Raw genomic sequence first — 27,034 nt, 5'->3', positions numbered from 1 at the left:
AGGGAAGTCTGGGAATGATTGGGTTTAAAGATTAAAATCAGGAGCTTATTTTCAACCGGAGATGTTAGCCTGCTGTTGCATAGACTAGTTGGAGTTCAGTGCGGGACTGTGGTAAACAACTGAAGTAACCCCTTGTGGATAGAAAGATCCCAGGTCTCCCCACTTATTAACATTTATTCACTCAGCCAATATTTACTGAGTCCCTACTGTGTCTCAGGCACTGCACCAGGTGTTAGCAACACAGCATGGATTTGGACAGAAAGTCACTATCTTCATCACAGCTTAATTAGTTCACTGGTTCTGAGATACTTCTCTGAATGTTGTGTAAATACGTAGAATCAACTCTCAAGAGTTATAAATACTGAAAAAAAAAAAAGTTAAAAATACTGAGATGTTCTCTGACTCAGCAATTTGGAAGAGCTCAGATTTTCGGAAAGGACCCATATATAGATTTGGACCAAAGACAGATTTACCTAATAAAGTATCTGAAGACTGCCTTAAAATGAATCAGAAGAGACTGTCTCAGCCAAATTAATGTTCACAAAGAGTCAACTTGGTGTAATGGAAAAGCTTACAGGGCTGGAAGGCAGAAGTTCGGGGCCGGTCTGTTCTGCCCCAACTAGGTCACATGTATGACTTTGACTGAGTCCTTTACTCCTCGAGCTTCAGTTTTCACTTCAATAAAATGAATCCACTCAAATCAGTGTTTTCGAAAGAGCTTCCAAACTATTAATTCTTCTGCTTTGCATTTTCTCTTTTACTGGACTCTTATTCCTCTTTCTAACATTTATTTTAAAATAAAACCCCAAAGTGATTCTTTTCTTGGAGGGTTCATTTTTGGAAACAAAGTATTTTCTTTTTGCAAATGAAAATTGTTTTTTCCTGATTGTAAAATGACACATGATCAGAAAAGCAGAAAGAGAATAAAAAGTCTCTTGGATGATGGCATGGGAGGAAACTGCTTGCTTTCACCATCAGCACCTCTGCAACATGTAACATATAGCAGGTGCTCAATAAATATTTGTTGAGTGAATGACTACTGTTAGTACCTTGTGAAAATATCCTTTTCAGTCTTCACGCCCAGAAGAGAATCCTTCCTCTGGGGCTCTTTAGCCTCTAAAGAGGGGTCACAGATAGTCACCAGAGACTGAAACTGCTGGGACGTTTATTAAATCTCTTAGATTACATGTTTCACAACAGCTTGATGTCTGATATACATGGAATGTAGGGAAACAATAACACTGAATACACCACTCTGATGGCCATAAACAATATCAAGGGTGGCTCCGTTTGAGCAGTATCAATAGACTGCAAGACAGTTCATGGTCTAACCAGGAGTGGCTCCAGCAGCAGCTGCCCCACAGATCCTCCCACATGTGGGGCCTCTTCCTTCCCTACAGCATTAGGATGAGGCTTAGTGGGGGCACCCGAGTTCAACTCAACAATTTTATTGAGGATCTAGCACCCTTTGGATTGTTAACTCCCTTCTCAGTAAACCAAGATGGTCTTCTGATTGCCTCTGGAAATGAATGGAAGCCAGATCTTGTTTGCAGACACGTGCGGCATCTTTTTTTTTTCCTCAAATGGAATGTGTGGCTAATGTTGAAAAACTGGGACACTGCACATGTGGATCTGAATTTTCAGGTCTTTTGAAAAATTACTGGATTTGGCACCACTGGCTCCTCATCTCCTGGAGCTGGCAGTGAAGGACGGCCTTCCACCTGACCCGAGGGTGTGCTCTTCAGCTCCCTGTGGGACCACCTGCCCCTACTGTGTTACAGCCTGCCCCCCATGCTCCTTCATCCAACTTGCCACCTCTGACTATGTGAGGCATTCAGGGGGCACCCACTAAGCACCAGGCACTGGGCAAGTCCCTTGAAACAGGTAAACATAACACAGCCCCTACCCTGCAGGAGCTCGCAAACCAGCGTGTAAACCGGTGAATTACGGTGCTGCCAGCCAAGTGCAGAACAGAAGGCATGAACACAGCGGTGCACAGGGACTCTGCCCTGAGAAGCTGGCTGGAGGTCCTCTGAAGGTCACTGAACTGGATTCCGAAGGATGAAGATGAGTGATTCAGGCAGGTGGTCGGTGGGGATGGAATGCCGAACATTTATGTGGTCCCCTGCCCATCCGCTGCCTGCTGCACAGGGGAACCTCTCAAGCCAGCAACTGCCTTTCCCCTGTCAGGTGTCAGGCGGGAGGCTGCCCTGACTGATGGTGGTCTGTCTACAACCCTCTGCCCAGGCCCTCCTATACCTTCCTTCTGCCAAAACATCAGAGAAGTCTCACCTCTGCCAGGAAGAACCTGCCTGACTAATGCCCATTCACCTCCAGTTACTTCAGCTAAGGCAACACCCCCATTCTGGGGAAACTGGTTACCTGAGGGTCATTCTGTTATTTGAGCTCTTTGTTTTGGAACCGCTGACATTTGAAGACTAGATCAGCATTCCAAGTAAGTGTTTATCAAGTACCTACATATTTGATATGAAGGCTTTCTGTCATATGTATCATTTTTGACTCCAGCAACAACCCAGTTGAGAAAGAAGACAAACACAAATAAACTAAAAACAGACTGCAATTCAGAAAACATTTATTAAATGCCCGGTATTCACAATTTTTAAAATCCCTCCATCCATCTAACATCCACTGAGCACTAACAGGGCGAGGCAGTGGACTTGGCACCTGGAAACGGAGGTGCACTAAATTTACAAGCTAGCAGACGAGATGAACAAGTAAACCCCTTACAGTAATTTTCCTGCCAGAGCAATGTTCAAAGTACAGCAACAACTTCAAGGAAGAAGTGTTTCGACTGCTCCCAGGGATACTGGGCAGTTATCATGGAGGATATAAGCTCTAACCGCTTATCTTGTTGACTTTGTATTATGACATTTTACCACATACAAAGAAATACGGAGACTAGCGCAACGAATCTCCACTATCTATGACCCAGCTTTAAAAGGAGTAACTCGTAGCCACTTTTGATTCATTTATACCCCCACCTACTTTCCTTCATATTGTTTTGTAGCCAATCCTAGATGTTTTAATCATTTTATCCATAATAAATCATTTTATCCATAATACTGATCTAGGAATGTCTGGATTTCCCACTGTGCTTAGTCACTCAGTCATGCCCGACTCTGCGACCCCATGGACTCGCAGCCCACCAGGCTCCTCTGTCCTTGGGGATTCTCCAGGCAAGAATCCTGGAGTGGGTTGCCATGCTCTCCTCCAGGGGGATCTTCCCAACCCAGGTCTCCTGTATTGCAGGCAGATTCTTTACCATCTGAGCCACCTGGGAAATCCAAGAATCCTGGAGTGGGCAGCCTATCCCTTCTCCAGGGGACCTTCCTGATCTAGGAATGCAACCGGGGTCTCCTGCATTGCAGGCTGTTTCTTTACCAGCCAAGCCACCAGGGAAGCCCTCTAGTAACTTCCTTCTCCCAATCTATTCTTCGGTCAGTGACTCCACCAAAGTTAAATACCCTGATTCCTGCCAGTAACCCCAAACCCCTGGCTGGTTCAGGGTAAAGACGTCAGACTTTATGGGGGCCTTTGAGTTGGCTGAAGGAAAAACCTAAGCTGATCCAGTGAAAACCCTATCCTGGCCTATCTGGAATACTGACCATGTTCTTTGGGCCTTTGGCCCTCATAAAACTTCTAATTCCTTAGGCGCTTGTGGAGTCCCTAATATTTGGACAAAACGGGGGCTACATTCCACATTCCCATGTGCCCTTAACAGCCTTCCCAGAAATCGGACAGTATGGGGCTTGCTCTGCACACAGAGCTGTCCCACATTTGCTTCCTGTCAGCACCTTGATCCTCACTGGGTGGGGAGCCTGGTCACACCTGTACAGAGCTCACATCTGTCTGGGCTCTCTACCTTCCACTCCTTCAGTGTTTCTGTCTCTCTCTGAAAGGTACCAATATCACACAGCTACTCAATCCAGAACATTATTCAGGACTCCCTTCCCCTCCTAATTCTGCCTGTTCTTTTAAAGCCATCCGCTACTGCCCACCTCCATTATCACCCTTCCATCTAGGCCACCAGTCCCTTCCCTCAAGTAAGGCAATATTTAACCACGTTTCTACCTTTGGCATCCAATCCCACCCTCCAGTTCTCCACAAGGCAGCTGAGTGGTCTTCGTGAAAAATCCTATCACGGTTCCTATAACATCTGTGGGATCAAGACCAACCTCCCGACTGTAAGCCAAAGAGGTCTCATTTACGTCTTTCAGCTTCATCTGCGGCATCTCCCTCCCGGACCCGCAACCCAAACGCTGTTTTCGGGGCTGGCTTTCTCGGATCTCTGTGCTCTTACCTGGGAAGCGCCTTTTCTCTCGTAAATAATAAACGCTACACCTAGTGCGCCCTCTTCTACGTGCGGTTATCTCACATTAGCCCGCAACACCACCTAAGAAATCATCTTCATCTTTCAGAAAGATACACTGCGGATGGGCACCTTACCCATGGTCACACTGCTAGTGAGCTGAGGAGCCGAGGCTCAGATTCAGATTCACAGCGCCAGAGCCACGGACTTAACCCTGGAGCGCCAGCGCGCGAACACACCCTTCCAGCGCTGCAGAGATCGCCCTCAGCCGCCGAGCCGCGCCCAGGCAGCGCCAGTTCCGGGATCGGGGCGTTCGGAAGGGGACGAGGCTTCTGATTGGCCGCCTCCAGCAACGGGGGGCGGGACAGAGAGAGAGAGGAGGGCGCAGGGGCGTCGCGGAGAAATGACGCAACGCCGCGGCTCCTTAAAGGCGCCGGCCGCTCGCGGGGCGGACGGCGCAGGCGCGTTCCAGAGGTTCGGGCTGGATCTTGCCTATCCGAGCGCGGGGCCGAGCGGGCGGGGCGCGCGCGGGCCAAGCGGACTGGGCGCGCGCCGAACGCAGGCTGCTTGCGGGGTCTGGCCGGGCGGCTTCCAGAGCCCCCACGGGAGGGCGGAGGAGCGGGTGCCGCGATGGCCGAGGGCAGCGCCGTGTCCGACCCTCAACACGCCACGCGCCTACTTCGCGCGCTGAGCTCGTTCCGGGAGGAGTCCCGCTTCTGCGACGCGCACCTGGTCCTCGACGGGGAGGAGATCCCGGTGCAGAAGAACATCCTGGCAGCCGCCAGCCCGTACATCAGGTGAGGCGGGGACCGGGCGGGGCCGCGCAACCCCGGGCCCGGGGGCGGGGCGAGCCGGGCGGGGCACGGAGCCCCCGGCCCCCACCCCGCGCCAGCCGCCAGGGTCCCAGTGGTCAGCGCTGGGCTCGGCGTGCCTCCCGGGAGACGCCCCGGCCGCCGGGCCTCACCCCCGCCCAGGACAGCCTCCCCGGGGCCCGGCGCTGCGCCCTGGAGCGGACCCCGGACCGCAGTCCGCCCCCCTGCCGTCCTTCGCTCCTCGAGTCTCCGCCGCCCGGCCTCCGAGCCCCGGAGGCCCCCAGACGCCGTGCTGGGCCGGACCCAGGCCCGCACCCACGCGCAGGGCGGGGCGGCGCCGGGGAGAGCCTGCCCCCTCACCCGGGGCCCGGCCACCGGATCCCGGCTCAAGTTTACCGGCCGGTTCGCCTCGGAAGCGACGCGCGGTGGGCCGGGCCCCGCGCCGCGAACGCGGCCAGGGAGCGCCCCTCCCGCTGAGAAGCCGTACACACGCCTCCCCTCCGGTGTGGGCAGGGGGAAAACACATCGGATGTTTTTGCTTAGGATGGACGGCCCGACCCGCCCCCCCCCCACCCTCCCCGCCAGGCCCAGGCTCTTCGCAAAAGTGACTTTGCCATCCCGTGGGTCCTCCGTTTAAAAAGAAGGGCAGTGTGTTATAGACCGACGTTACAGTAAGCTGTCGCACATTTCGGAAAGACTTACTGTAATTCTCAGGATGCTGTTATACAACCCGAGGACCATTATGAGATTTTAGCGATTTAGAGAAGGCATTTTAAAACGAAGATCAGCCTGTTTTGTCAGCTCAACTAACGAGGTGATTTGAAGGTGGATAGGACAGTGTTCATACAAGGGTATCACATCTTGCAGGGGCTGGTATGTTGTAGGAACTTTCTTGCAAACTGAGTTGCTCTTTTAATAAAAGGGAGGGAAAAGGCTAAAAGCTGGAGAAACTGCCCAGTAAGCTGGTTAAATATAGACTAATAGAGAATGTCACTAGAATTGACACATCAGAAAAAAGCAAAATGATGTGTACTATATTCTCAATGCCTTGTCCTATCAGACCTTGGCACACGAATTGCTTTTTAACCTGTGCATTAAGAGACATCTCTGCCTATTCAGAAGCATTTCAACTAATTTCTGGTAACTTCTCTTGGCTCTTCCTGGCTCTCTTTCTTAAAATCTGTTTCCACTCTTTGTGGATTTCAAAGGTGGGCTTGGGGTGAGTTGATGTTAGTGTGGGGTTTAGATTGCCCACAGGACAGATAGCTCATGGCTGGCAGTTTAGAGCTTTTGAGCAATCAATATAAAATTGGACGGCTAGCATCTTCCCTGTGTACAGAGAATTCCTTGTTTGAGGAAATGCTGAGGAAAACTACTTTAGATGCATTCTTGTAGTTCTGTAAGTGGCATCCAGCTGGCTTAAAAGAAAATCGTGAATCACCAAATACATGCTCTCTGTTCCCTTGACATGCTTCATTTTTCTCCATAGCACTTACCATGATAATATACCCTGCATTTTACTCATTTACTTTGTGGTTCTTCCCCAACCACACTGTAAGCTCCATGAGGCCAGGGCCTTTGCTTTCATTTCCACACCCCTGGCATGCAGAAAGACCAGTGCCTGGTGGTTAGCAGATGGGTGGAAGCAGGGACTGCCTTCCTTTTTGCCCCAGCAGACTGGCCACGAGGGGACCAGCTCTGGTGCATTTCCATCTCAGACGCTCAGTTGTCCCTGATGGAGAAGAGCCCTGCACCTGCTTTCTGCTCCCAGCTTTCACTCTTCTGCGAATTGTCAGTAGACGACTTCATCTCGGCTTCAGCTCACTAGTCTGATCAATAAGGGATAAAATGTGTCTTCCTCTCATTTAATCTTGGACCAACTCTGTGCAGAAATAGGTAATTGGGCTTTAAACCCCTCGCAGGTCTGCATACAGGTCTCCAGAAGTATCACTGGCAAGGTATCACTTCTGTATCTGCCAAGTTAGGAAAGATGGCGTGTCTGCTTGTGACATAGTGGCACCTATGAGAATATTTAGTAATGTGGAATGTTTATACTAGTAGTAATTTAGGTGTGAAATATTAATGATCATAGTGGCAGAGCCAAAAGGGACTTCAGACCCTTTAATCCAGTTCTGTTAACCTTCCAGTTAAAAAAATGGAACACGGTGGGCATTAGTGATTTATGTTACAGTGAGGTGACTAGCACTCAGTGGTTCAACTAGGATTAGACTCCAGGTTAGTGATACCTAGTCTCCTTCTTGTTTACCATACCAGGTTAGAGCATTACTTGTGTTTAGTCTTTGTGTAAACTCTCTTACTGACTTTATTAAGTACTTTCACATACTGTCTCATTTTGATTTTTATTTTCAGCCATCGTGCACAGTGGGTAGGGCAGTTATTTTTGATATTTTCTAGATAAACATGAATTGGTCAGTATGTGTTTTTTCAGGGACTGATTGATTGCTGTAGGTTTATTTGGTCATTGAAGCTGTATATCTGTTCCTGGGGTTCTTTTAAAATTATCAGTCTCAAGGCTTCTTCAAAGTAATATGACTAATTTATATTACTATTTAGAAACAAACTTTAATTTTTGATGCTGATTATATTGGTCTTTTATAGTATCTCCATTTTGTTTGAGTGAAACTTTAAAGAGTTATAGTGAAACAAAACGAATTTGTATGTTCTAGAACTTGATGTTTCTTACTTTCCCTTTTGAAGCGTAAACACTTAGGTCTGTGATGTCATTAATGTATGGATTGTGTGTTTACAAATTTGGTAGGCTGAGTTTTGTTTAAGGTCTTCAGTTTGCCTGGTTTTAGTAAGTGTCATAGGTGTCTGAAGTTGTGTGGCTTAGAAACAATGTTATATATTGTTTCTGTATCATCAGCCAAGGGAACCAATCCAACTTTGTGGCACTAGGAATTGAAGCAAATCATTTGGCATACTTTTTACTCCATATAAAAAGTCTTTTAGCCTAACTTGGTTTTAATCTTTTCCCGTGCTTTATCTTTGCTTTGGCATTTGTTTTCCTCTTGATTGTCTTAGCACCAGAAGAACTTTTCATTATAAAAGGAACAAGCCAGGAAAACCTAAATTCAGCAACAAACCCGTAATGATCACCTGAAGGAAGGCTGGGTGGGGTATGTGTCACACTACCGAAGATTGAGGTGCTTCAGGGAGGACGAGCAGAGACTCCCAGAGCTCGTCACTCCCCATAGCTTACTGTGGGATGCTGCTTTCCGGGCATGTCCTCTGCCCAGCACTTTCTCATGATCCCTGAATGGCATTTTCCCTTTGGTTTGTTGGCAAAAAAACAATCTCGACCTTTAAGAATGATGACATTGAATTCAAAGCTATAATGATGAACCACAGCAACCCTTTCCTTTCTCAGCAACTGTGAGACCTTCTGGGAAGGGTTCCCTGAGGCTGTAGGAAATTTCCTTTTCTCCCGAGTATTGCAAAGTTTGCTTTGCTTCATGTCTTAGGCTCTTCTCATTCTGGCACAATTCCCTTGATCTGGTGTGGAGTTGGCCCTCCTTTCTTTCGTGAGCTGTGGCTCTTGGGGCGTGATGTCTGTGAAAGAATTTGCAAGTGAATTGCCGTGTGGTTCTGTGGTGGTATAATAGGGCTCTGTACAGGTTCCAGTCCCATATCCACCTTGGGGAATTTCGGGTTTTCTAGGGAATCTGTTGGAACATGAGTTTGTTTAAGCTTTTAGTCCTGGAGAGTAAAGGAAAGAAAGATTCCCAAGAATTTGGACCCTTCGATAAGTTAGCCAACAGTAAGAATGGCACTTTCTGTCCCTTGTGTTTTGAGAAAAAGCTGGTCTGGTGCGTGTGGAGTGGAGCCTTTGGGCCTGGACTCCAGCCTGGATCATCGTGGACAGTTCCGTGGGCCTCAGTCGGCTCGTCCGTGAAGTGAGGTGGGCTGGGCTCTGTGCTGTCCTTGCTCTGCTCTGGGTGTCTGTGTCGTGAGGGGCAGAGGGCTGTCTCTGTTCCTACAGCTTTATTGTACCATCTATAGTTTTGTTGGGACTTCCCTGGTGGTCCAGTGGTTAAGATTCAGAGCTTCCACTGCAACCGGGGCGGGTTCCATGCCTGATTGGGGAACCCAATCCCTCATGCTATGCAATATGGCTAAAAAGATTTTTTTTTTTAATTTTGTTGCACATTGATGTTACAGCCATTCCTTTGCCTTGTCATGCAGGACTTGGTTGCATATTCTGCTGCATAAATCCAGCTCTGTAGAGTTCTTTTGTTACAAGCATTTATTTTATGTTGTTAATTTGGATGTGTTCCAAGGCCTAATTATTGATGAGCCTGTTTTGCCATTTAAATCTAAAATTTGACTCATAGATGATGCTGATGAAACTTCTTAACGAGACTAATATGATCTCTGTGGGAGTCCAAGTTTCATGGTAATGTAGAAATTGCTGTCATCCTTTCCTTGGGTACTTGAAATCCGCCCTTTAGTTTCTGAGCGTTGATGTCTACTAGTTTTGTCTGCTGTGTGCAGTCCTGAAGTCTCTTTTCTTTCACTTGGCTTGAGTCCTTAGTTGCCTCAAAGCAGCTCATGAATGATTAGCATAAGGGTTTTGCATAGTGATTGTAACCTCTTAGGTTTCTCAGTCCTCACGGGTTCAGCTGGAAACTCCAGGTTCTGAGATGCTTACTGAGTCCTGAGCAATCTTTACATCAACTGTACCTACTCATGCTGCACTCTGATGGTGATGGAAAATACACTGGGCTTGAATATCTTATTAATGGATCTAGGCCGTGTTTGGCCTTGTTTGTTTCTATCTGTTTATTATAAGGCATCCCTAACAACTGCTTAAAACGATGAAATCTGCCTGTACAGTCACATGATTCAAAATGATCATCTCCATTCTCCTCTTCCCCCTCTCCTTCCCCTCCCCTCCTCCCCCTCCTCCTCCTCCTCTCTCCCTCCTCTTCCTTTAGTATTGGATTAAACCCTGTTCTTAATGTGAGACTTTCCAAAACCAACATTGAAGCATGTTCTCTTTCAGAAAATCAAAGCAAGATTTTCTCAGGGCTCTTAAGAAAACCAAGGGCTTGTAAGTTGGAGCTCTAAGTTTAACATAGATCACTCATTTCAGCGGAAAGATACACGTTTATTTATACAAGGCACCGGTTGCCACTCTTCAGTAGCAGTGAATGCTCTAATTCTAGACAGGTTCTCGGAAGGTTTCAAATGATGAAACAGATCAATAAAATTCTTGTTAGGCCAAAGGATCTAACATTAAGTGAAGTGTTGAATGTTTAGATTTATTGTATAGCTTTCCCAAGGCTTGTTATTTTGAGTAAAAAGCAGTGTGACAGAGGTAAATATTTCAATCTTAGCTCCACTGAATCCCAGCTGGTAAGTTCTCCCTCTTTTAACTGTGCCCTCTGACTGCTGCCTTTTCTTCCAGTTGGCACTTTGTTCTGCAAGTTCTCTTCAGTGTTCTTAAAGTACTTTTTATTGTATGATTCAGAGAGTTGAGCAGAGTGCTTTTCCACGTGGGAAGGCTGGCTTCTCAGATTTGTTGTGTTGTCCAGTTGGTGAGTGGTGTCTGACTCTCGGCCACCCATGGGCTGCAGCCTGCCACGCTCCTTTGTCCTCCTCAGACCTGGACTTTATTCAGGTTCATGTCCATCGAGTTGGCGATGCCATCCGACCATCTCATCCTCCCTTCTCTGTCTGCTTTCAGCCTTTCCCAGCAGCAGAATCTTTTCCGATGAGTTGGGTCTTCGCATCAGGTGGCCAAACTATTGGAGCTTCAGCTTCAGCAGCAAGTCCTTCCAATGAATATTCAGTGTTGATTTTCTTTAGGATTGAAGGGAGGATTGCTGTCCAAGGATTTAGGTTTGGATAATACAGACCAAGCATCCAGACTATAAAGCCGCCTTATCTATTGTTTAAACTGTTAATTAGTCTGTCTCATGATATCACAGTGAGGCTTAACCTCTATTTATATTCCATAAAGAAAACATAATTAGGACAAATACGGAGTCGTTTTGCTTCTGAGTCCTTTGGGGAGTGGCATCATCCTTTGGAAGAACACAAGTCTGTCATTTTGTATGCTCGGGCAATGATATAAATGAATAATTTGTAAGTTGGAATTCTAGGTTAAGGGTGGAGATGCAGGGGTGTGAGTGTGACAAGTGGCAGGTTGTGGTTGCAGCCTTGAATTCTGAGTGCTTCCCATGGGTCGTCTGCCTCCTAAAACATGATGGGTCCAAAGAAGGAAGGAGATCAAAGGCTCTCGTAAAGTTGGCAACCACAGCTGTGTGGAGGGTGAAGGTAGTGTGTCCTTCTAAATGTCCTTCATCGCTCAGCTGGAGCTCCTATGTTCAGAATAGCAGAGACTGAAGTTGTCTTCTTACGCATTTATTGCCCAAGAATGTCCTCACTGTAAAATGATGGTCTAATGTTTGCTGCTTTCAATTCTCTATGGGAGTAAATTGTAATTTTTTCCCCTTCTTTTCAGAGATTTTGGGAAAATAGAATACTCAGGGAAAGTAAGATCTCAGGGAAATATTTTGTTAGATAAAAGAGTTGGCCTTCAGGCAATAAAGCTTTAAGAGGCAGCACATATCAAGTGGAAGTGGGGAAGACTGGTTTTTAAAAATAGACTGTTGTAATGGGGTATAGACCAATAAAATGTGCCTTGTTTTTCTTTTTTAAGTTAGTGTGCTAATGGATATAGAACCTTAAATGTACATTTTTGCTCATAAGTATTTTGTGATTCTTTTTAAAGACCATTTGGCACTTGCAATTTTTGTGTTAACATGAGTAGAAATAGTGTAAAACATAGTTTTATGGTCACATTCATCAATAACCAAGTGCCTCTGCCTCTGAATAATTCTAAATTGTCATGTGTTATTGAGCTCAAAATGTTTTCAGACCTTTGTCACTTAAATAGTTCATATCAGTGAGTTCTCTGAATCGGAGGAAGCCTCGCATTTAAGGTGTGAGTTTGGTCTGCATCTCATCTACCACTTTGAGCCCATTCACTGTGAGTGGCTGGCAGTGTGAGGAGCTGGGATTGCGAAGAGCAAGAAAATCCTTAGAAAGCAAAGTCCGTGATCACTGTCTGCCGCTCTCTCCTCACTGGAGCCCACTTCTGCCTCAGGGACGTGAGCTGGAGGCCAGCAGAAGCCAGCGCTGTCTTAAATGTCTCGCCTCTTGGCCACGGGAAGAGTTTCCCACACCCGTCCAGCTGTCCTCCCCCTCTGCTCCAGCTGGCGCGGGAAGCCCAGACGCAACCTCGCAGGTTCCAGACTCCTGCCGCTGTTTGGCTGGTTGCTCCTTATGTTTATTTTCCTGCCTGGCTACTTAACACTGGTGCCCGTGTGAACAGAGTTGCCTTTGCCCGCAAGGGATGAGGCCTGCTGCTTGCAGACACACCAAGATTCTCTTTATCTCACTCCTGCAGTGGAGCAGACGCAGACGAGAGGCTCTGCTTCCTTCCTTTCTGGTCTTTTCACCTATTGATAGGAAGGGCAGTTAGGAGAATGGACACGCCTGTCACAGGTGTGGGCACGTTCTGTAGAGATGTCCTCGCCCTTTAACCAGCGTGCTTGTGACCTTGTGCTCACCAGTGATAGAGCCCAGTTCTAGAATTAGCGTCGTCTAAAATCACTGAGACGTGCTGTGGATTGATTCATCAGAGTTCCCTATAAAGAGACCTTATGTAACTAGCGTTGACTCATTAGAGATAGACATTCATTCAAAAAATACACTGGAGACCCTGGGTATCCGCAACAGCTGGGTGCTGGGTGGAGAGTGGGGGATCGGCAGGAGCTTGCATTTCAGGGTTTATGGAACGTTGCGCCTTCCCGGGCTCCACCGTCTTTCTTGTGGGCCGGGTGGCATCTGACCGTAGATCCAATGATCTCCCACAAACAGTGTCAAAACCAAGACTCAGCACAGGGAGATTGAGATCACTCAACTTATTTGTTCCACCTCTGTGGGGGGCCAGTAAAGGAAGGAAACATAAAACTAACACGTGTTAAGTTATCTTTGATGTCCAGTTAATTTTTCATGATATTGTGTGGTGTGATAGTACCAGAATTTCAAGAACAGAAAAAGAAGACATTGATTTTATTTTCAGAGGAGTCACTTCTAAAAGTCTGCTCTAAAAAGTATACTTAAATGACTCATCTAATCATCCGCTACTGTGTGAGTAACCCCCATTCATTACATTTACAGAAACAGCTGTTTTTCAGTAGAGAATATAGATCCTTGGTCAAAGGTTTCCTAAATGCCTTATCGTTCATTAAACGTTTCTTGAGCATTTATGCATGGTGCTGCCATGCCCTGGGCATCCAGGGCTCTGGATCCGTGGAATTCGTCTGGGGAGGCAGACAGTGAAGAGATCTTGTCACAGAGAGATGTGAGGGGTGGACTGGGTTGGGGGAGCGCCACTCTGAGGAAGAGCTGTCTAACCTGAGATCTGGAAGGGGTGGGGAGGAGGGAGATTCGGTGTGGGCAGAGCTGGGGGCCACAGGGAGAGCACAGGGAACAGGAGTGCTATGATCTGATTCAAGACTGGATTGGAGATGACGCACAGCTGGTGGAGCTGCAGGAAATCAGACTCCGGGTGGCAGGGCGTCGTAGTCCTGAGTTCGGAGTGGCATGCACACTGCTCCCCCCAAAGTCCAACTTCTGCTGCGACATTTCCCAGAGAGCTGTGTGTTGAGAGCTGGCTGGGCAGGTGGCAGGTACAGGAAAGGGACCTCAAACTTTTTTTTTTCCCAATATAGTTTAGTATGTGTGAGATAGTTTAGATTTTATCAGAAGACTTTAGGTCAGGCGTTGATGAGAGGCATTTTGGAGGATGCTAGAATGGTTCATCATACGAAATGCTGGACTGGATGAAGCACAAGCTGGAATCAAGATTGCTGGGAGAATACGCAATCAGATGTGCATCTCAGATACACAGATGACACCACCCTTATGGCAGAAAGTGAAGAATTAAAGAGCCTCTTGATGAAAGTGAAAGAGGAGAGTGAAAAAGCAGACTTAAAACTTAACAAGGAGAAAACTAGGATCACGGCATCTGGTTGCATCACTTCATGGCAAATAGATGGGGAAACAATGGAAACAGTGACAGACTTTATTTTCTTGGGCTCCAAAATCACTGCAGATGGTGACTGCAGCCATGAATTTAAAAGACGCTTGCTGTGCTCGCTTCGGCAGCACATATACTAAAATTGGAACGATACAGAGAAGATAGCATGGCCCCTGCGCAAGGATGACACGCAAATTCGTGAAGCATTCCATATTTTTAAAAGACGCTTGCTCCTTGGAAGAAAAGCTATGACCAACCTAAACAGTGTATTAAAAAGCAGAGACATTAGTTTGCCGACAGAGGTCCATCTAGTCAAAGCTATGGTTTTTCCAGTAGTCATGTATGGATATGAGAGTTGGACTATAAAGAAGGCTGAGTCCCAAAGAATTGATGCTTTCAAATTGTGGTGTTAGAGAAGACTCTTGAGAGTCCCTTGGACTGTAAGGAGGTCAAACCAGTCAATCTTAAAGGAAATCAGTCCTGAATATTTATTAGAAGGACTGATGCTGAAGCTGAAACTCCAATACTTTGGCCACCTGACATGAAGAACTGACTCATTGGAAAAGACCCTGATTCTGGGAAAGATTGAAGGCAGGAGGAGAAGGGGACGAAAGAGGATGGGATGGCTGGATGGCATCACTGACTTGATGGACATGAATTTGAGCAAAGTTGAGGAGTTGGGGATGAACAGGGAAGCCTGGCATGCTGCAGTCCACGGGGTCACAAAGAGCTGGTCACGACTGAGCGACTGAACTGAACTGAGGATGGTTCATTGAGGAGATGGGGTGCCCTGGCTCGGGTTCAGCAGTGCAGTTGGAGTGGCTGGAGTGGAGGGTTAGCAGCAGACCTGGTGAGAAGAAGGGAAGGGCCAGGAGAGCCCAGGCTCACGTGCTCTGTGTCAGTGAACGGCGCTGGCTGTCACTCACCGGGCCTGTGAAGGACAGCTCTCAGAGAGTGTCGAGTGCAGGCTCCGTCCTCAGGGGTGGCAGAGCAGAGCGTGGGGTTGAGACTGTTCTAACTGTACAGATGCCTCCAGCGTTCTGAGGAGGAGGGACCGCTTGCTTGACCCTTAAGGTGCCGAGGAGGAAGCAGTGGAGCCCGGCCTCGGGCAGGAGTCAGAGGTGGAGGGCTGGGTGGGGCAGAGAGGAGGGTCCAGGTTAGCACAGGTGTGCGAGCAGGGGCTCAGGATGGTGAGCACACCGCGCGGGCTGGACCGGGCGCTGGACCGGGGTGGTGGGGAGTGCGGGTGACGGCCGATCCGGATGGTGTTCTCCAGCGCCCGGCCAGTTCGTCCAGAGTTCACCAGTGGTATTACACCAGTAATGGGAACAGAGCTGTGCTCTGAGAAGGTAGCGCGGTGGTCGTTTGTTCCCAGGGCCACAGGGCACCAGAGTTGCTGACTGATTCAGGTCAGCACCCGGGGGCACTGTCCGGGCCCCGTGTCAATCGTGGCCGAGGTAGACGTTGGGGAGAAATCAACCGACTGCTCTTTGGATGTGGGAATTAGGCTGAAGGAAGAAGGGAAGAGCTCACAGGTTTTGAGCCCAGCTGCCTGTGAAGAATGGGGAGGATTACAATCTGTCTCTGAGGTGTCCAACTCAAGGTAGTGTTGCTCTAGAAACACTTTAATTAGGTTCTTCTAGTTGTTGAAAAGTCCGCGGAGGGTGACACATACCTGTGAATATGTGCATTTCTCACCTCTGCCTCTCTTGGCCTCCTGCTTGTTATCGGCAGAGGGGTTCCTTTTCACCCTGCAGGACCCAGTACCCCTTCTTTCGTAATATTTTTCCCGTTCTGCCAGAGAATCACTCCCTCCTACAGGCTTCTCCATGGGGGGTGGCGAGTACCTTCAGTGCAGCGTGTGTCTGTCTTATTCAGCGAGGAGAAGCAGAACAGACAGATGGACTGGGTGCTCTTAAAGCGTCTTTTATCTGCAGGGCCGGAGGCACTAGATCCATTAGTAAGTCTGCAGGTAAGAGAATTGAGTTGCCTGCAGTCTAGTGCTAATGAGGAAGTAGGAGATGAGAGTTTAGGATGCTTCATCTTACTTGGAAGTGTGATGAAGCTTTTGGCCGTGGCGTTTTGCTATATAGCTGAACGTGTACGGGGACTGGGGAGAGGGGCAGAATAAACCCTCTTAGGACAGATTTTAACTCAGGAGAGAGTCTTGAATTTTGTACCGCTTTAGATGGCACAGTCAAGCTCAACAAAGTCCATTTCTGGTGCCAAGAAACCTGGGAGCAGGAACCAAATTCTTTCTTCAAAAGTAGTAGCTCCAGAGAGAGAGCTTTTGTCACAACATGACTAAAGAATTAATAGAGAAGCATTCATTCCCGTGACAACATTTTGGAAGGCATTTTCAGCTTCAGGTTGTTTAGAGAAGTTTATAACAGATTATAAATGAAGGAGGCGCCAGAAACAGAAAGAACATTTTGAGATGCTGAAGTGAAAGTCATCATGAGCTGTCTCATTTATTAAAGGGAACTGAAAGGACAGTGGCGGGGTGTGGGGGTGGGGTGGGGTTGTATTTCAGGCCATAGTTGGTTTTTGTTTTCCTACTCCCACTATCTTTTTTTTTTTTTTTTTAAAAAGAAAAGTTTCTTAAGCATCATTTAATGCTTTGTTTTGAACTGCTTTGAAAGGATGAATACTAAAACAAGAAAATACATTCATATAAATTCTTACTTCTTTGAATTTAATCAGGAGTTCCATTTTGCCTTGGAAAAGGCAGACTTTTCTTCTGACTCTACATTGAGAAGAGGGAATAGAAAGTGAGGAGAAATATGGACCTACTTCTGTGATACGAAGTTTCTATAGTATTCAGCGCCATTTGTGTGTGGCAGCAAAGAAGAACCAGATCCGCCAGTTTTTAATTAGAGAAGACTTGTGAGAGTACCCCCAAGAGACTCTCGAGTGCTCCAGTGCTTAAGACTCTGAGCTTCCAACACAGGGGTTGTGAGTTTGATCCCTGGTCGGGAACTGAGATCCCAAGAGCCATGTGGTTCAGCCAAAAAGAAAAAAGAGTGCCCCCAATCCAAAGGGGTTTCCTCTTGAGATGGCCATTTCCATGGGCTCTTAAGGTTACAGGAGGAGCCTCTTTTAAGGAGCACCTGAAAAATCCTACCTGAGTAGAAAATCTGGAACTGTTTGACAGGTTGAGGCATGAATGTCGTTCTTTTATTTCTAGAAGGCCAGGGTGTGACCAGAACAAGGAATCAGGCTTGTTTCATCCTAGAAGAATTTTCTGCTACTCAAGTTGCTGCGTCATGGTTCTGTCTTTGAACTCGTCTTAAAATTTTAACATGCATTTTCAAACCTTGTCTTTTAAAAGGTAAATTTTTATTGACTGCTTTACTTTGAAACATAAGAACTGGATTTACATTTTAAGAATTTTTTTTTATACAAAAAGTTTTATGGGAAACCACATAAGAGTTCAGTTATTTATGTCTCCCTGAGTTCTGGTTCTGAACAGTGTAGTAATATATTGTCACAGTTGTAATCTTTGTCTATACATATACACATATATATATGTAATTTCTGATTCATCTTTTCATTTGAAGTCATTTTGTATCCCTCTTATATCTCAAGGTAATGCCCATAATCATTTTTAATTAGTTATTTGTTATGACATCATTGCTGTTCCATATAATTTGCTTCATCATTCCCCTTTGACCTTTTAATTTTCAGTTCTTTTTTTTTCTCCTGAATAGTAGCACTATATACAAGCTAGATAAAAAACAAAATTCTTGGGTCTCTTTTCTTGTATTTTTTGTGGGTAAATCCACTTTAGGGGCTTTGTCCCAGGCATATCTGTATCTGAAGATAGAACAGATTTGTTCTTGTTATATGAGACCAGATTACTGTCCAGTAAGACTGGATTATCATATCAAGACCCTGACAGTATGTATCTGATTTTTTTTTCCCTTTTGATTTATTGCCATTGCCTAGTCACTTTTCCAGGTTGTTTCTCAAAGTTATTACTGTTTTGCATATCATTACTGTTTTGTTAGGCTGAATTTTTAAATGTTATATGTTCGCTATTGTAAAAATATTTAGAGCAGGGTTTGGCAAATTTTTCTCTAAAGGGTCAGAAATATTTTAGGCTTTCTAGTCTGTATACGATCTCTGTCACATATTCTTTGTTTCTTGTTTCAACACCAATCTTTTAAAATATAAAAAAACATTTTTAGTTGAAAGGGCATACAAAAACAGGCTGTGGTTTCTAGTGTGTTGGCTGTGATCTCGAGTATCTGTTTTTTTTTAAATGTGGATATGAAATCTTTAACTCTGGAAATCATCTTTAGTGCTGTTTACATGTTGTGTGATGATCTGCATGCCAGTCTTCAGAGAGCAGAGTCGTGACAGTCAAGGTTGGTGTTCCCTGGCTCTCCCCTGCTCCCATATTCATCTCTTCCTTCTAGGACATTCTGTAGTGTATCCTTTTCCTTGTCCTTAAAAAATAGTAATAATTTTCATTCCTTTCTGGCTGCTTTTCTTGAGCATAAAAGTATGCTTAAGTCCTTCCCAGGACCCAGTACACAGGCAGTGCACAAATGATAAATAAATGCAGCTAATAAAAGCAAACACACTCTGCATCCTCCAACAAGTGCACGATTTTCTTGACTTTGTGCTGACAATCTGTGAAGGAAGAGTGCATGTATCTCGCCCTCGGTCTCACCCCCTGCTCCCCTCTGCCCATAGGTGCCTGTCTTCTCCATTAAAACTGTTCTTCTAAAAACTGCTAAATATAATGGCCAAATCAGGTGAAAAAACAATTTTTTTAGAGTTGATTTACAATGTTGTATCCATTTCTGCCATACAGCAAAGTGATTCAGTTACACATATATATACATTCTTTTTCATTGTGGTTTATCGTGGGATAGTGAGTACAGTTCCCCGTGTGCCCATTCTGCGTGTAAGAGCTTCCATCTGCTAACCCCAGCCTCCCACTCCACCCTCCCCCGGCCCCCTTGCCCTCGGCAACCGAAGTCAGTTCTCTGTCTCTAAGTCTGTTTCCATTTCGTAGAGAGGTTCGTGCGTGTCGTATTTCAGATTCCACGTATAACTGATGCCCTGTGATATTCCTGTCTCTTTCTGACTTAAGTGAAGACTTTAAGTGCCTCTCCTGCTCGGCCTGCCTGCTGTGTTTACCATTCTTGGTCCATCGCGCTCTGGACCCCTCTTGTCCCTTCCCCCGTCTCCTTTCCTGGTCCTCCCTGTCTGTCCCCAGTGTGGTGTGGCACAGGCTGTGTTCTCGGCCTGTCGTCTGCCCACGACGGTCTCGTCTCCTCTCTCCTGAGCCCCAGGCGTGTCCATCCGGCGGCCGGCCGCACGGCCACCCCGAGCCCAGTGCGGCCCGGCTCCCTCTGCCCCCCAGGCAGGTGGTCCTTCATCCGCTGTGACGGCTGCTGTCCCACCAGGCTCTCCGGGAGGACCTGGGGAGTCCTCAGGGAGGCCGCCTCCCTTTCCCTTCAGCGTCGTGTTAGCGCCAAGACCTGTCGTTTCATCCTCACGAGTCTCCGGAGGCCCTCTCCTCTCTGCCATCGCCGCCACTTGGGTTCGAGCTTCCACTGTTCGGAGTTGTGGCAGGGTCCCTGCTGGCCTGCCTGCCGCCATGCTCAGGCTCCACCCGTCTCCCAAAGCTGCTGCCAGAGTGAGGTTTCTAGAATGTAATTAGATAATGTTCGAAACGCCAGTGTCTTTGGGGATGTGGTTGATTCAGGCACTGGGGCAGGAAAAATAGACTGTGTGCCTGGAGTATTTGTGCCAGAAAGTACGGAGGGGCTCAAAAGAACATAGAGGCTTTTAGAAGGAACATGGAGCTGCCTTGAAAGAAGTCTTGATGGCCAAAGTGGAACGATGTGAGCAAGAAAATGAATAACAATAACATTGGATTATAATCCATAGAATAAAGAAACACTGATGTATCTGAGGATGGATAAATAAATAAATGGAGGAGAAGAGACAATTCTTTCTTATAGAAGAAACTCAATTAGTAAATGTAGAAGAAGGAATAAAAGAATCAGAAACCTATCAGTTGAACACCACGTTAATGTTGCCAGCAGGAGCTACCTATGGAAACTAAAATTAGTGGGCAAGAGTTTGAGGAGAAAAAGGATATTTGTATTTTCTCGTATTAGCTCCTCCAATGTATTTATTAATTACAAAGGGGAAAATGGTAACTTAAGAGTGGAGAAACCCAACAAACATCACCTAGCCAAGTGGCCATGGTTAAGGTCAGCAGTAATAACACATTGACATCACGTTCTCCCAGATGTGAAGGACACAGTATCACTCTGGTAGTGTCCCTGCCAGAAATGGTCAACCTCAGTCTAATCATAAGAAATTCAGTTCAAGTTCAGGGACATTGTACAGAATAATTGACCAGGGCGCACCACAGCGTCAGGTCTTGAAAGGTGAAGCAAGATTGAGGAAGAGTCACCGGTTAGGGCCACAACAGCTAAGTGCAGTTTGGAACCCTGGCTTGGGTCCCCAAACAGAGACAGGACATTGGGGGGAGAGCTGCTTGAATCTGAATGAACTTAACAGTATTGTGCCAGTCTTTATTTCTTAGCTTTGGTCATTGTACTAAAATGATGTGAGTTAAAGGAAGACAAAGGTCAAATGATGTTGCTTTCATGTGGAATCTAAAAGATAAGGATGTAAATGAGCTTATTTACAAAATAGAGATCCACAGAAATAGAAAGCAAACTTAGGTTACCAAAGGGTATACATTAGGAGTTTGGGATCGACATATACCCCTGCTGTATATAAGATAGACAAACAGTATGGACCCACAGTATGGCACAGTATAGAACTCTATTCAGTATTTTGCAGTAACCTGTAAAGGAAAAGAATCTGAAAAAAACATATATGTATGTATAACTGAATCTCTCTGCTGTACACCCAAAAATGACTCAACATTGTAAATCAGCGCTACTTCAATTTTAAAAAATTAAAAATAAAAGCTTTTTTCTTCTGAATTTTGTATTTTGTATTGGACCACAGCCAGTTAAAATGCTGTGGTGGTTTCGGGTGAACAGCAGAGGGACTCGGTCATACATGCACATGTACCCATTCTCCCCAGAAGCCCTCCCATCAGCCACCACACAACACTGAGCGGAGCCACTGTGCTGCCCAGCGGGTCCTTGCTGGTGATCCACTTCAGACAGCAGTGCGTACATGGCCATTCCAAACTCCCTAACCATCCCTTTCCCCTGGCAGCCAGAAGTTTGTTTTATAAAATCCTTTTTTTTAAAGATCATGTACATTTATTAACATTAGTAGATATGTTCCATGAAGGTTATACAGGAACCCTACAACTTTAAAAAAAACTTACCAGTGAGTCTAAAATTATTTCAAATAAAAAGGTTTCTCCATTTCCCTTCCTGATGAAGTGCAGATTCTCTTGCATGGTCTCTCAACTTGGGTCTATTTGATCTCTTAAAATTAAGTTGCGGTTACAACATGTTTTTGTCAAGAACAGCACAGGGGTGATGCCGCGTGTCCTCCTGGGTGCGTGGTATCAGGAGCCCATGATGGCCACTTGTCCCAACATTGATAGTGTTGGCTTGATCACATGGTTAGAGATGGTGTCTCCTCCATTAATTTCACTCCTTTTCTCTTTGTAATTAACCTGTAACTTATTGGGTGAGGCTTGGAGGTTATGTGAACATTCTATTCCCCACCAACTTTCCCTCCCTAGTTTCAGCATCCAAGTACGCTGCGTAACTACCACTTCTGTATTTATTAGTCAAGTCTCCTAAATTTTAGGGGTAAACAGCTGGGCAGGAAATCAAATGTTTACCACAATAAGGACAGCGGAGGGAGAAACAGGCTTTCAGCAGACTGGGACAGAGCATTTATTGTCGAATAAAGTAATGGGTACTTTATTCAAAGGCTTCGGATGAGGGAGTTTACAACTCCTAGAAATGGCTGGCACCATTTCGTTTCACTGACATTAAGCACGTGGTTAGAAGTGGGGCTGGTCAGTTTCTCAGGGGTGGGGACCACCAGCTGGGTGAGGTCCAGTTTCTGAGTCCATGCCCACTGCTGAATGCCGTGCAAAACAGCGTCACCATTTTTATGGGTCTGGGCTTTGTAGTCTGTACATCGTTTCCTCTGGCAGTGGCTGCATTTCTGCAGGAATAGTCAGTGTCCCCCACGGTCGTGTACACCCACTGTCCTGCCCTCCCTGTCCCCCAGACTCACACCCTGACTCACTCTTTGCAGTTTCCTTGAGCTGTCCCTGTTTGAGGGGTACTTCACACTTTTCCACATTCTCTTATTTCAGGAGACATCATCTTCCCTAGATAAATTTCTCTTTTGTTCAAATCACACGACTCTAGAAGGCAGATATTTTGTGTTTTCGTATTTCTTCCAGATATTGATGTCACTGGATGTGGTTACTCAGAGCAGATCTAAATATGAAACGCTGTATTTCATCTTCAGAGTGGATGACGTGAGAAGAGGAGGAAGATGGAAAGCGTTTTTGTGAATCCTCACGGGCTCTGGGGTGGGGAGATGGTCAGGGGCGGGTGGAGACCGTAGCCCCTGCATCCTCTATGATGAAGTGGCTCTGCTTCGGCCTCGTTAGTGGGGGCTGGGTGGGTGGGTGACACCTGAACAGTAAACCTTTGGTTTCCTGGAACGCTTTCCTCAGCTTCACACTTGCCCATCACTCCGTAGCTCCTAGTTTTCTGCGCGGTGCACCAGAGACGGTGAGGGGACTGCACTGAAGCAGGCAGGATGGAGTGCTGGGCAGTCAGGCTTGTTCACAGAGGACCGGCCTCCCCTGCGGCCAGTGTCCATTTGGGCCTCGGCACAAAGGCCGATGATTGCCTCGGGGGCCTCTGGGTGGTGGAATGTTTGAGCTCTCGGTTCTTAAATTGCTGACTGCAGCACCCCCGGGCCGGATGCCGGGCGAGAGGGTCACCTTCCCCCTGTGTGGACCAACCCGCGGGCGCCGTGCAGGGGAGCGTCCAGCTGCATGGCCAGGGGATAATGCCACTTCTGAACACTGGTGCTGCTTTTGTCTTGAAGCCAAACGAGCACAGTAGCTGATCACTGCAGCGCTGAAACCCACTGGCTGCGTGCTATTATCAAGTCCCTGATATTTTCCAAATGCCCATTCAGTCACTTGATGGGGTATAGCAGTGAACCAAACAGAGTCCCTGTTTTCAGAGGTGTAGACATGAGACAAATGCCATCTATGTGATGGTGGTAAATTTTAGAAAGAAAAATAAAGCAGGAGGGGAAAGGGGTGTTATTTTAGATAACACAGTACCTGGGCCGCTCTTTGTGGGTGTTACCGGAGCAGAGACCTAAAGTCAGTGAAGAATTAAATGTTCCTTCCACTAATCAGGCAAGTGGGAGGCGGACAGAATATTCCAGGCAGGAGGGCACACATCAGACTAAGCTGGGAAACTTTGAAAATATACACTGTCTCGGACTTGACATCATTGGTCTAGGACCTGCTTTATCTGTAAAAGCTCTCCAGAAGATTCTGGGAAGCAGGTTGGGGAGCTGCTGTTAAAATCCATTAAAATTATGAGTCATGCCAGGATCTATATGAGGGGAAAAGTTTAATGGTAAATAAGTAAAAACCACACTCTCTCTGGGTGAAAAAAAAAGACTTGGAGGCAGAGAGAAATGAATAGAGGAAATTAAAGGAAATAACAAAGGAAAAGAAATAACATTGGACCCACTCTTAAGTTCGATTCTTAAGAGTGATAGAGAAATGTGACCCTGCCCCCCATTTCTGCTTTTTTCATGGCACCCCCCGCACTGGCAGCAGTCCCCAGGTGGGTCACATGGCACCATGACCTGAGCTTCCCCTGGTTTCTCTCCTCACTGCCCCTGACTCTGCAGGGCCTTGTAGAAGGGGCATCGTGGGGACCAGCTGGCCTGTGTAGGTCAGGTGCCGTGTGAGGGGGCTCCTCAAGGTCGTTCTTTGCACCGCTTTGTATCCCACCATTCACCCCAGGATCTCCGTGGACCTCCCTCTGGGACACTGCTCACGTGCCAGGCGTCTGTGTAAGTGGGTGTCTCCCCGGTGGATGGAGTTCTCAGGGGGTTGGAGCTGGGAAATAGAGGGGTTCCTGCATTCCCAACTGCCAAAAAGCAGGCCTTGTCCTGAGAGGATGCTGTCGGTGGATGGAAATACCGCCTGCACGTATGTATTTCGTGAAGTCAACTGGGACTGAAAAAAAAAATTATTTGAAAAGTAGACTTTCTTTTTTAGAGTGAAGTTCATAGGAAAACTGAGAGGAAGAGAGAGGTTCCATAGCCGCCTACTGGCACGCATGCAGAGCCTCCGCCACCAGAGGGGAACCTCAGTCACGACTGACGACCCTCCACTTCCCCATCACCACCCAGGGTCCATGGTTGACACTAGAGTTCACCCTTGGTGTGCATTTTGTGGGTTTGGACAAACCAGGATGATTGGTATCCTCCATCATGGTATCGTACTGACTAGTGTTGCTGCCCTGAGATTCCTCTGCCCGAGAGGTCCATTTTTGGTATGGTTTTTAGGAGCTTATGAAGACGAAAGGAGAGGGGGCGTCCGTAAGACAGACTCCCCGCAAGTGCAGATGTCATCAGTGGGGCCTCCGTGGGCATATGCAGTGCTGAGCCCGTGCCCCTCTGCTCCTGGGAGCTGCCTGGTTTGACGGGAATCATTTGAAACGGTGTGAGTAATGCCCGTGAATTGCTCTCTCTGGAGTTTCTGTGAAGCATGACTCCCTGAGCATTGCATTCTGTCGTATCCTGTCTGAGTAGGTTTCTTTGCTCTTATTGGAGATAAGTCTCTGCAGCTGAGGGGAAGAAAAGTCACTTAGATGTCTTCTGTGTCACTGTCACCTCAAATCCCAGAATCAGTAATATCTGCGGTGAGGAGGACCAGACCTGATGATCCGGGTGCTCGTCAGGACATCTAGGCTCAACCGAAATTTCCCAGCCGTTGGAAGCTGGTTAGAAGAGGACAGTGTATAACCAGCAGAGGACTTTGCTCTCTTATACTTATTTAAAAGTCATGGACCTCTTTCATAAATGTAAAACTTTAAATAATACCAGCTTCTTTATTAGGCAATGACTTTTTTCTTATTATACCTCTTTTCAGTGTTGTCAGAAGAAAGCAAAGCTGATTTTGTTTCACTTCTGTTTAGTAGAACAGAAAATATGTGCTTGCCCAGAGAGTAGGTAATTGGAGGGAAAAGGAACTCACACCGCGTCACCCACAGGAGGCATGTTATAAATCCTCGGAAACAGATTGAGTTGGCTGGACTATATCATCCAGGACTCAACAGAAGCATCTCCAGAGCAGAGTCTCCACAGTAACTCTTGGGTCTGTTTCAGCAGTCAGCCCAGGAGTGTTTGGGGGTGAGGGAAGCGCTCAAGTCACCTCATTTAACCTCTTCTTTCTACAAACGAGAGAACAGGGAGAGCGAAGGGGCAGTGCCTTGCCCTGGAGACAGAAAACTGGGCAAGGATGTGACACATGGATATTTGTATCTGAGCACCGGAGGCCCCGTCTTAGAACACTCCCCATTATTCCCTGTTGTGAACAGTGTTATGAAATTCTCAAAGTGATATTTTAAGACTACTGCAGCTTCTTGGAGAGTTTGTAAATTGATGTCACATAATAAAAACAAGGATATTATGACTTCTGATGAATTCAAGTATGATTCTAAACCCGGGGCAGAGAGAGAAAACTAGAGAAGAGGGAGCACAGCAGTATAGGTGTGAGGTACAGTCTGTTATCCATAAAATAATCTACAAGAATATATTGTACAACACAGGGAATAGAGACAGTATTTTGTAACAACTGTAAATGAACTGTAACCTTTAAAAATTGTGAGTCACTATATTGTGCACCTGTAGCTTGTATAACATTGTACATCCACTACAAGTGAAAAAGAAAGAAATCAGAAGAGTTGATTTACCTACTGTTATATATGGACTGGGCTTCCCTGGTGGCTCAGTGGTAAAGAGTCCACCTGCAGTGCAGGAGACCTGGGTTCGATCCCTGGGTAGGGAAGATCCCCTGGAGAAGGGAATGGCAACCCACTCCAGTATTCTTGCCTGGAGAATCCCATGGACAGAGGAGCCTGGGGGGCTATGGTCCATGGGGTCGCAAAAGAGTTGGACACAACTGAGCGACTAGACAACAGCACAAATATATGGACTAACTATAGAAACAAAACTCAGTCATTAGCTCTTTGGCTTAGCCTTTTCTTCCTTAAAATTAACTCATTCAGTCCAATTCATTGAATTCTCGTTTATATGTGATATAAACGAGGCAAGGGAGATAGAAATGATGTGCAAGGTGAGAAAGTTCTAGATAAAAAAGGGAAAGTATGGAGGAAATAACGTTGGTAGATACTGGGGAAATGAGGGTACTTACTGGAGGAAACAAATGTGAAACAGAATGGAACAAAAACTATGGAGATTTAGTTGGGGAGATAGGGAAGGGAAGACAGAAGGAGGAGGAATAAGGCAAGTTTATAAAGTTTATCGGTGAGAAAGGATGGTGACTAAGAAATGAAAGAAGGCAGTCATTGCAAATGGCCACAGGCTGTGAAGCAAGACAGTTTCACAACAGGTCTGAGTGACTCTTAGCGTCTCAGATGGGAAGGGACTAATGGCCAACTTTCACTACATTCCTGACAGACAGATGGACATCAGCCTCCTGGGACATGCAGACTGGTGATGGTCTGTGAGTTGTCACCTGGCCATGATAATATAAGTGGGACAGGAAGATGGGACATTTTGGATCTGAATTTAAACTGTAATTAAAGTTTTGTGATTTGACCATCA

At 46.5% G+C, this 27,034-nt stretch overlaps 1 protein-coding gene, 1 long non-coding RNA gene and 1 other non-coding gene across 3 annotated transcripts in view; 2 read left to right on the top strand and 1 right to left on the bottom strand.

The window, feature by feature from the left end:
- Positions 1–2,576: 2,576 nt before the first annotated feature.
- LOC110143922 (uncharacterized) lies at positions 2,577–4,703 on the bottom strand. Its single transcript, XR_002315740.2, has 2 exons — positions 4,468–4,703; positions 2,577–2,685 (listed from the first exon to the last, which is right to left on the bottom strand). It is a non-coding gene; the product is annotated as an uncharacterized lncRNA (long non-coding RNA).
- Positions 4,704–4,801: 98 nt separating this feature from the next.
- The window catches only part of GAN (gigaxonin), a 53,106-nt gene continuing 30,873 nt past the window's right edge, over positions 4,802–27,034 (top strand). The window contains exon 1 of the mRNA XM_020903713.2: positions 4,802–5,127. Within this exon, the coding sequence (XP_020759372.1) occupies positions 4,961–5,127 (167 nt within the window). The 5' untranslated portion in view covers positions 4,802–4,960. The remainder of the gene's footprint in view (positions 5,128–27,034) is intronic.
- LOC139030133 (U6 spliceosomal RNA) lies at positions 14,331–14,436 on the top strand. The gene has a single exon (XR_011482440.1). It is a non-coding gene; the product is annotated as a U6 spliceosomal RNA (small nuclear RNA).

Source organism: Odocoileus virginianus, chromosome 20 (genome assembly GCF_023699985.2).
Source record: "Odocoileus virginianus isolate 20LAN1187 ecotype Illinois chromosome 20, Ovbor_1.2, whole genome shotgun sequence".
Taxonomy (NCBI): Eukaryota; Metazoa; Chordata; class Mammalia; order Artiodactyla; family Cervidae; genus Odocoileus; species Odocoileus virginianus.
The sequence above is the reverse complement of the archived record's forward strand: the minus strand, read 5'-3'. Positions and strand labels throughout refer to the sequence as shown.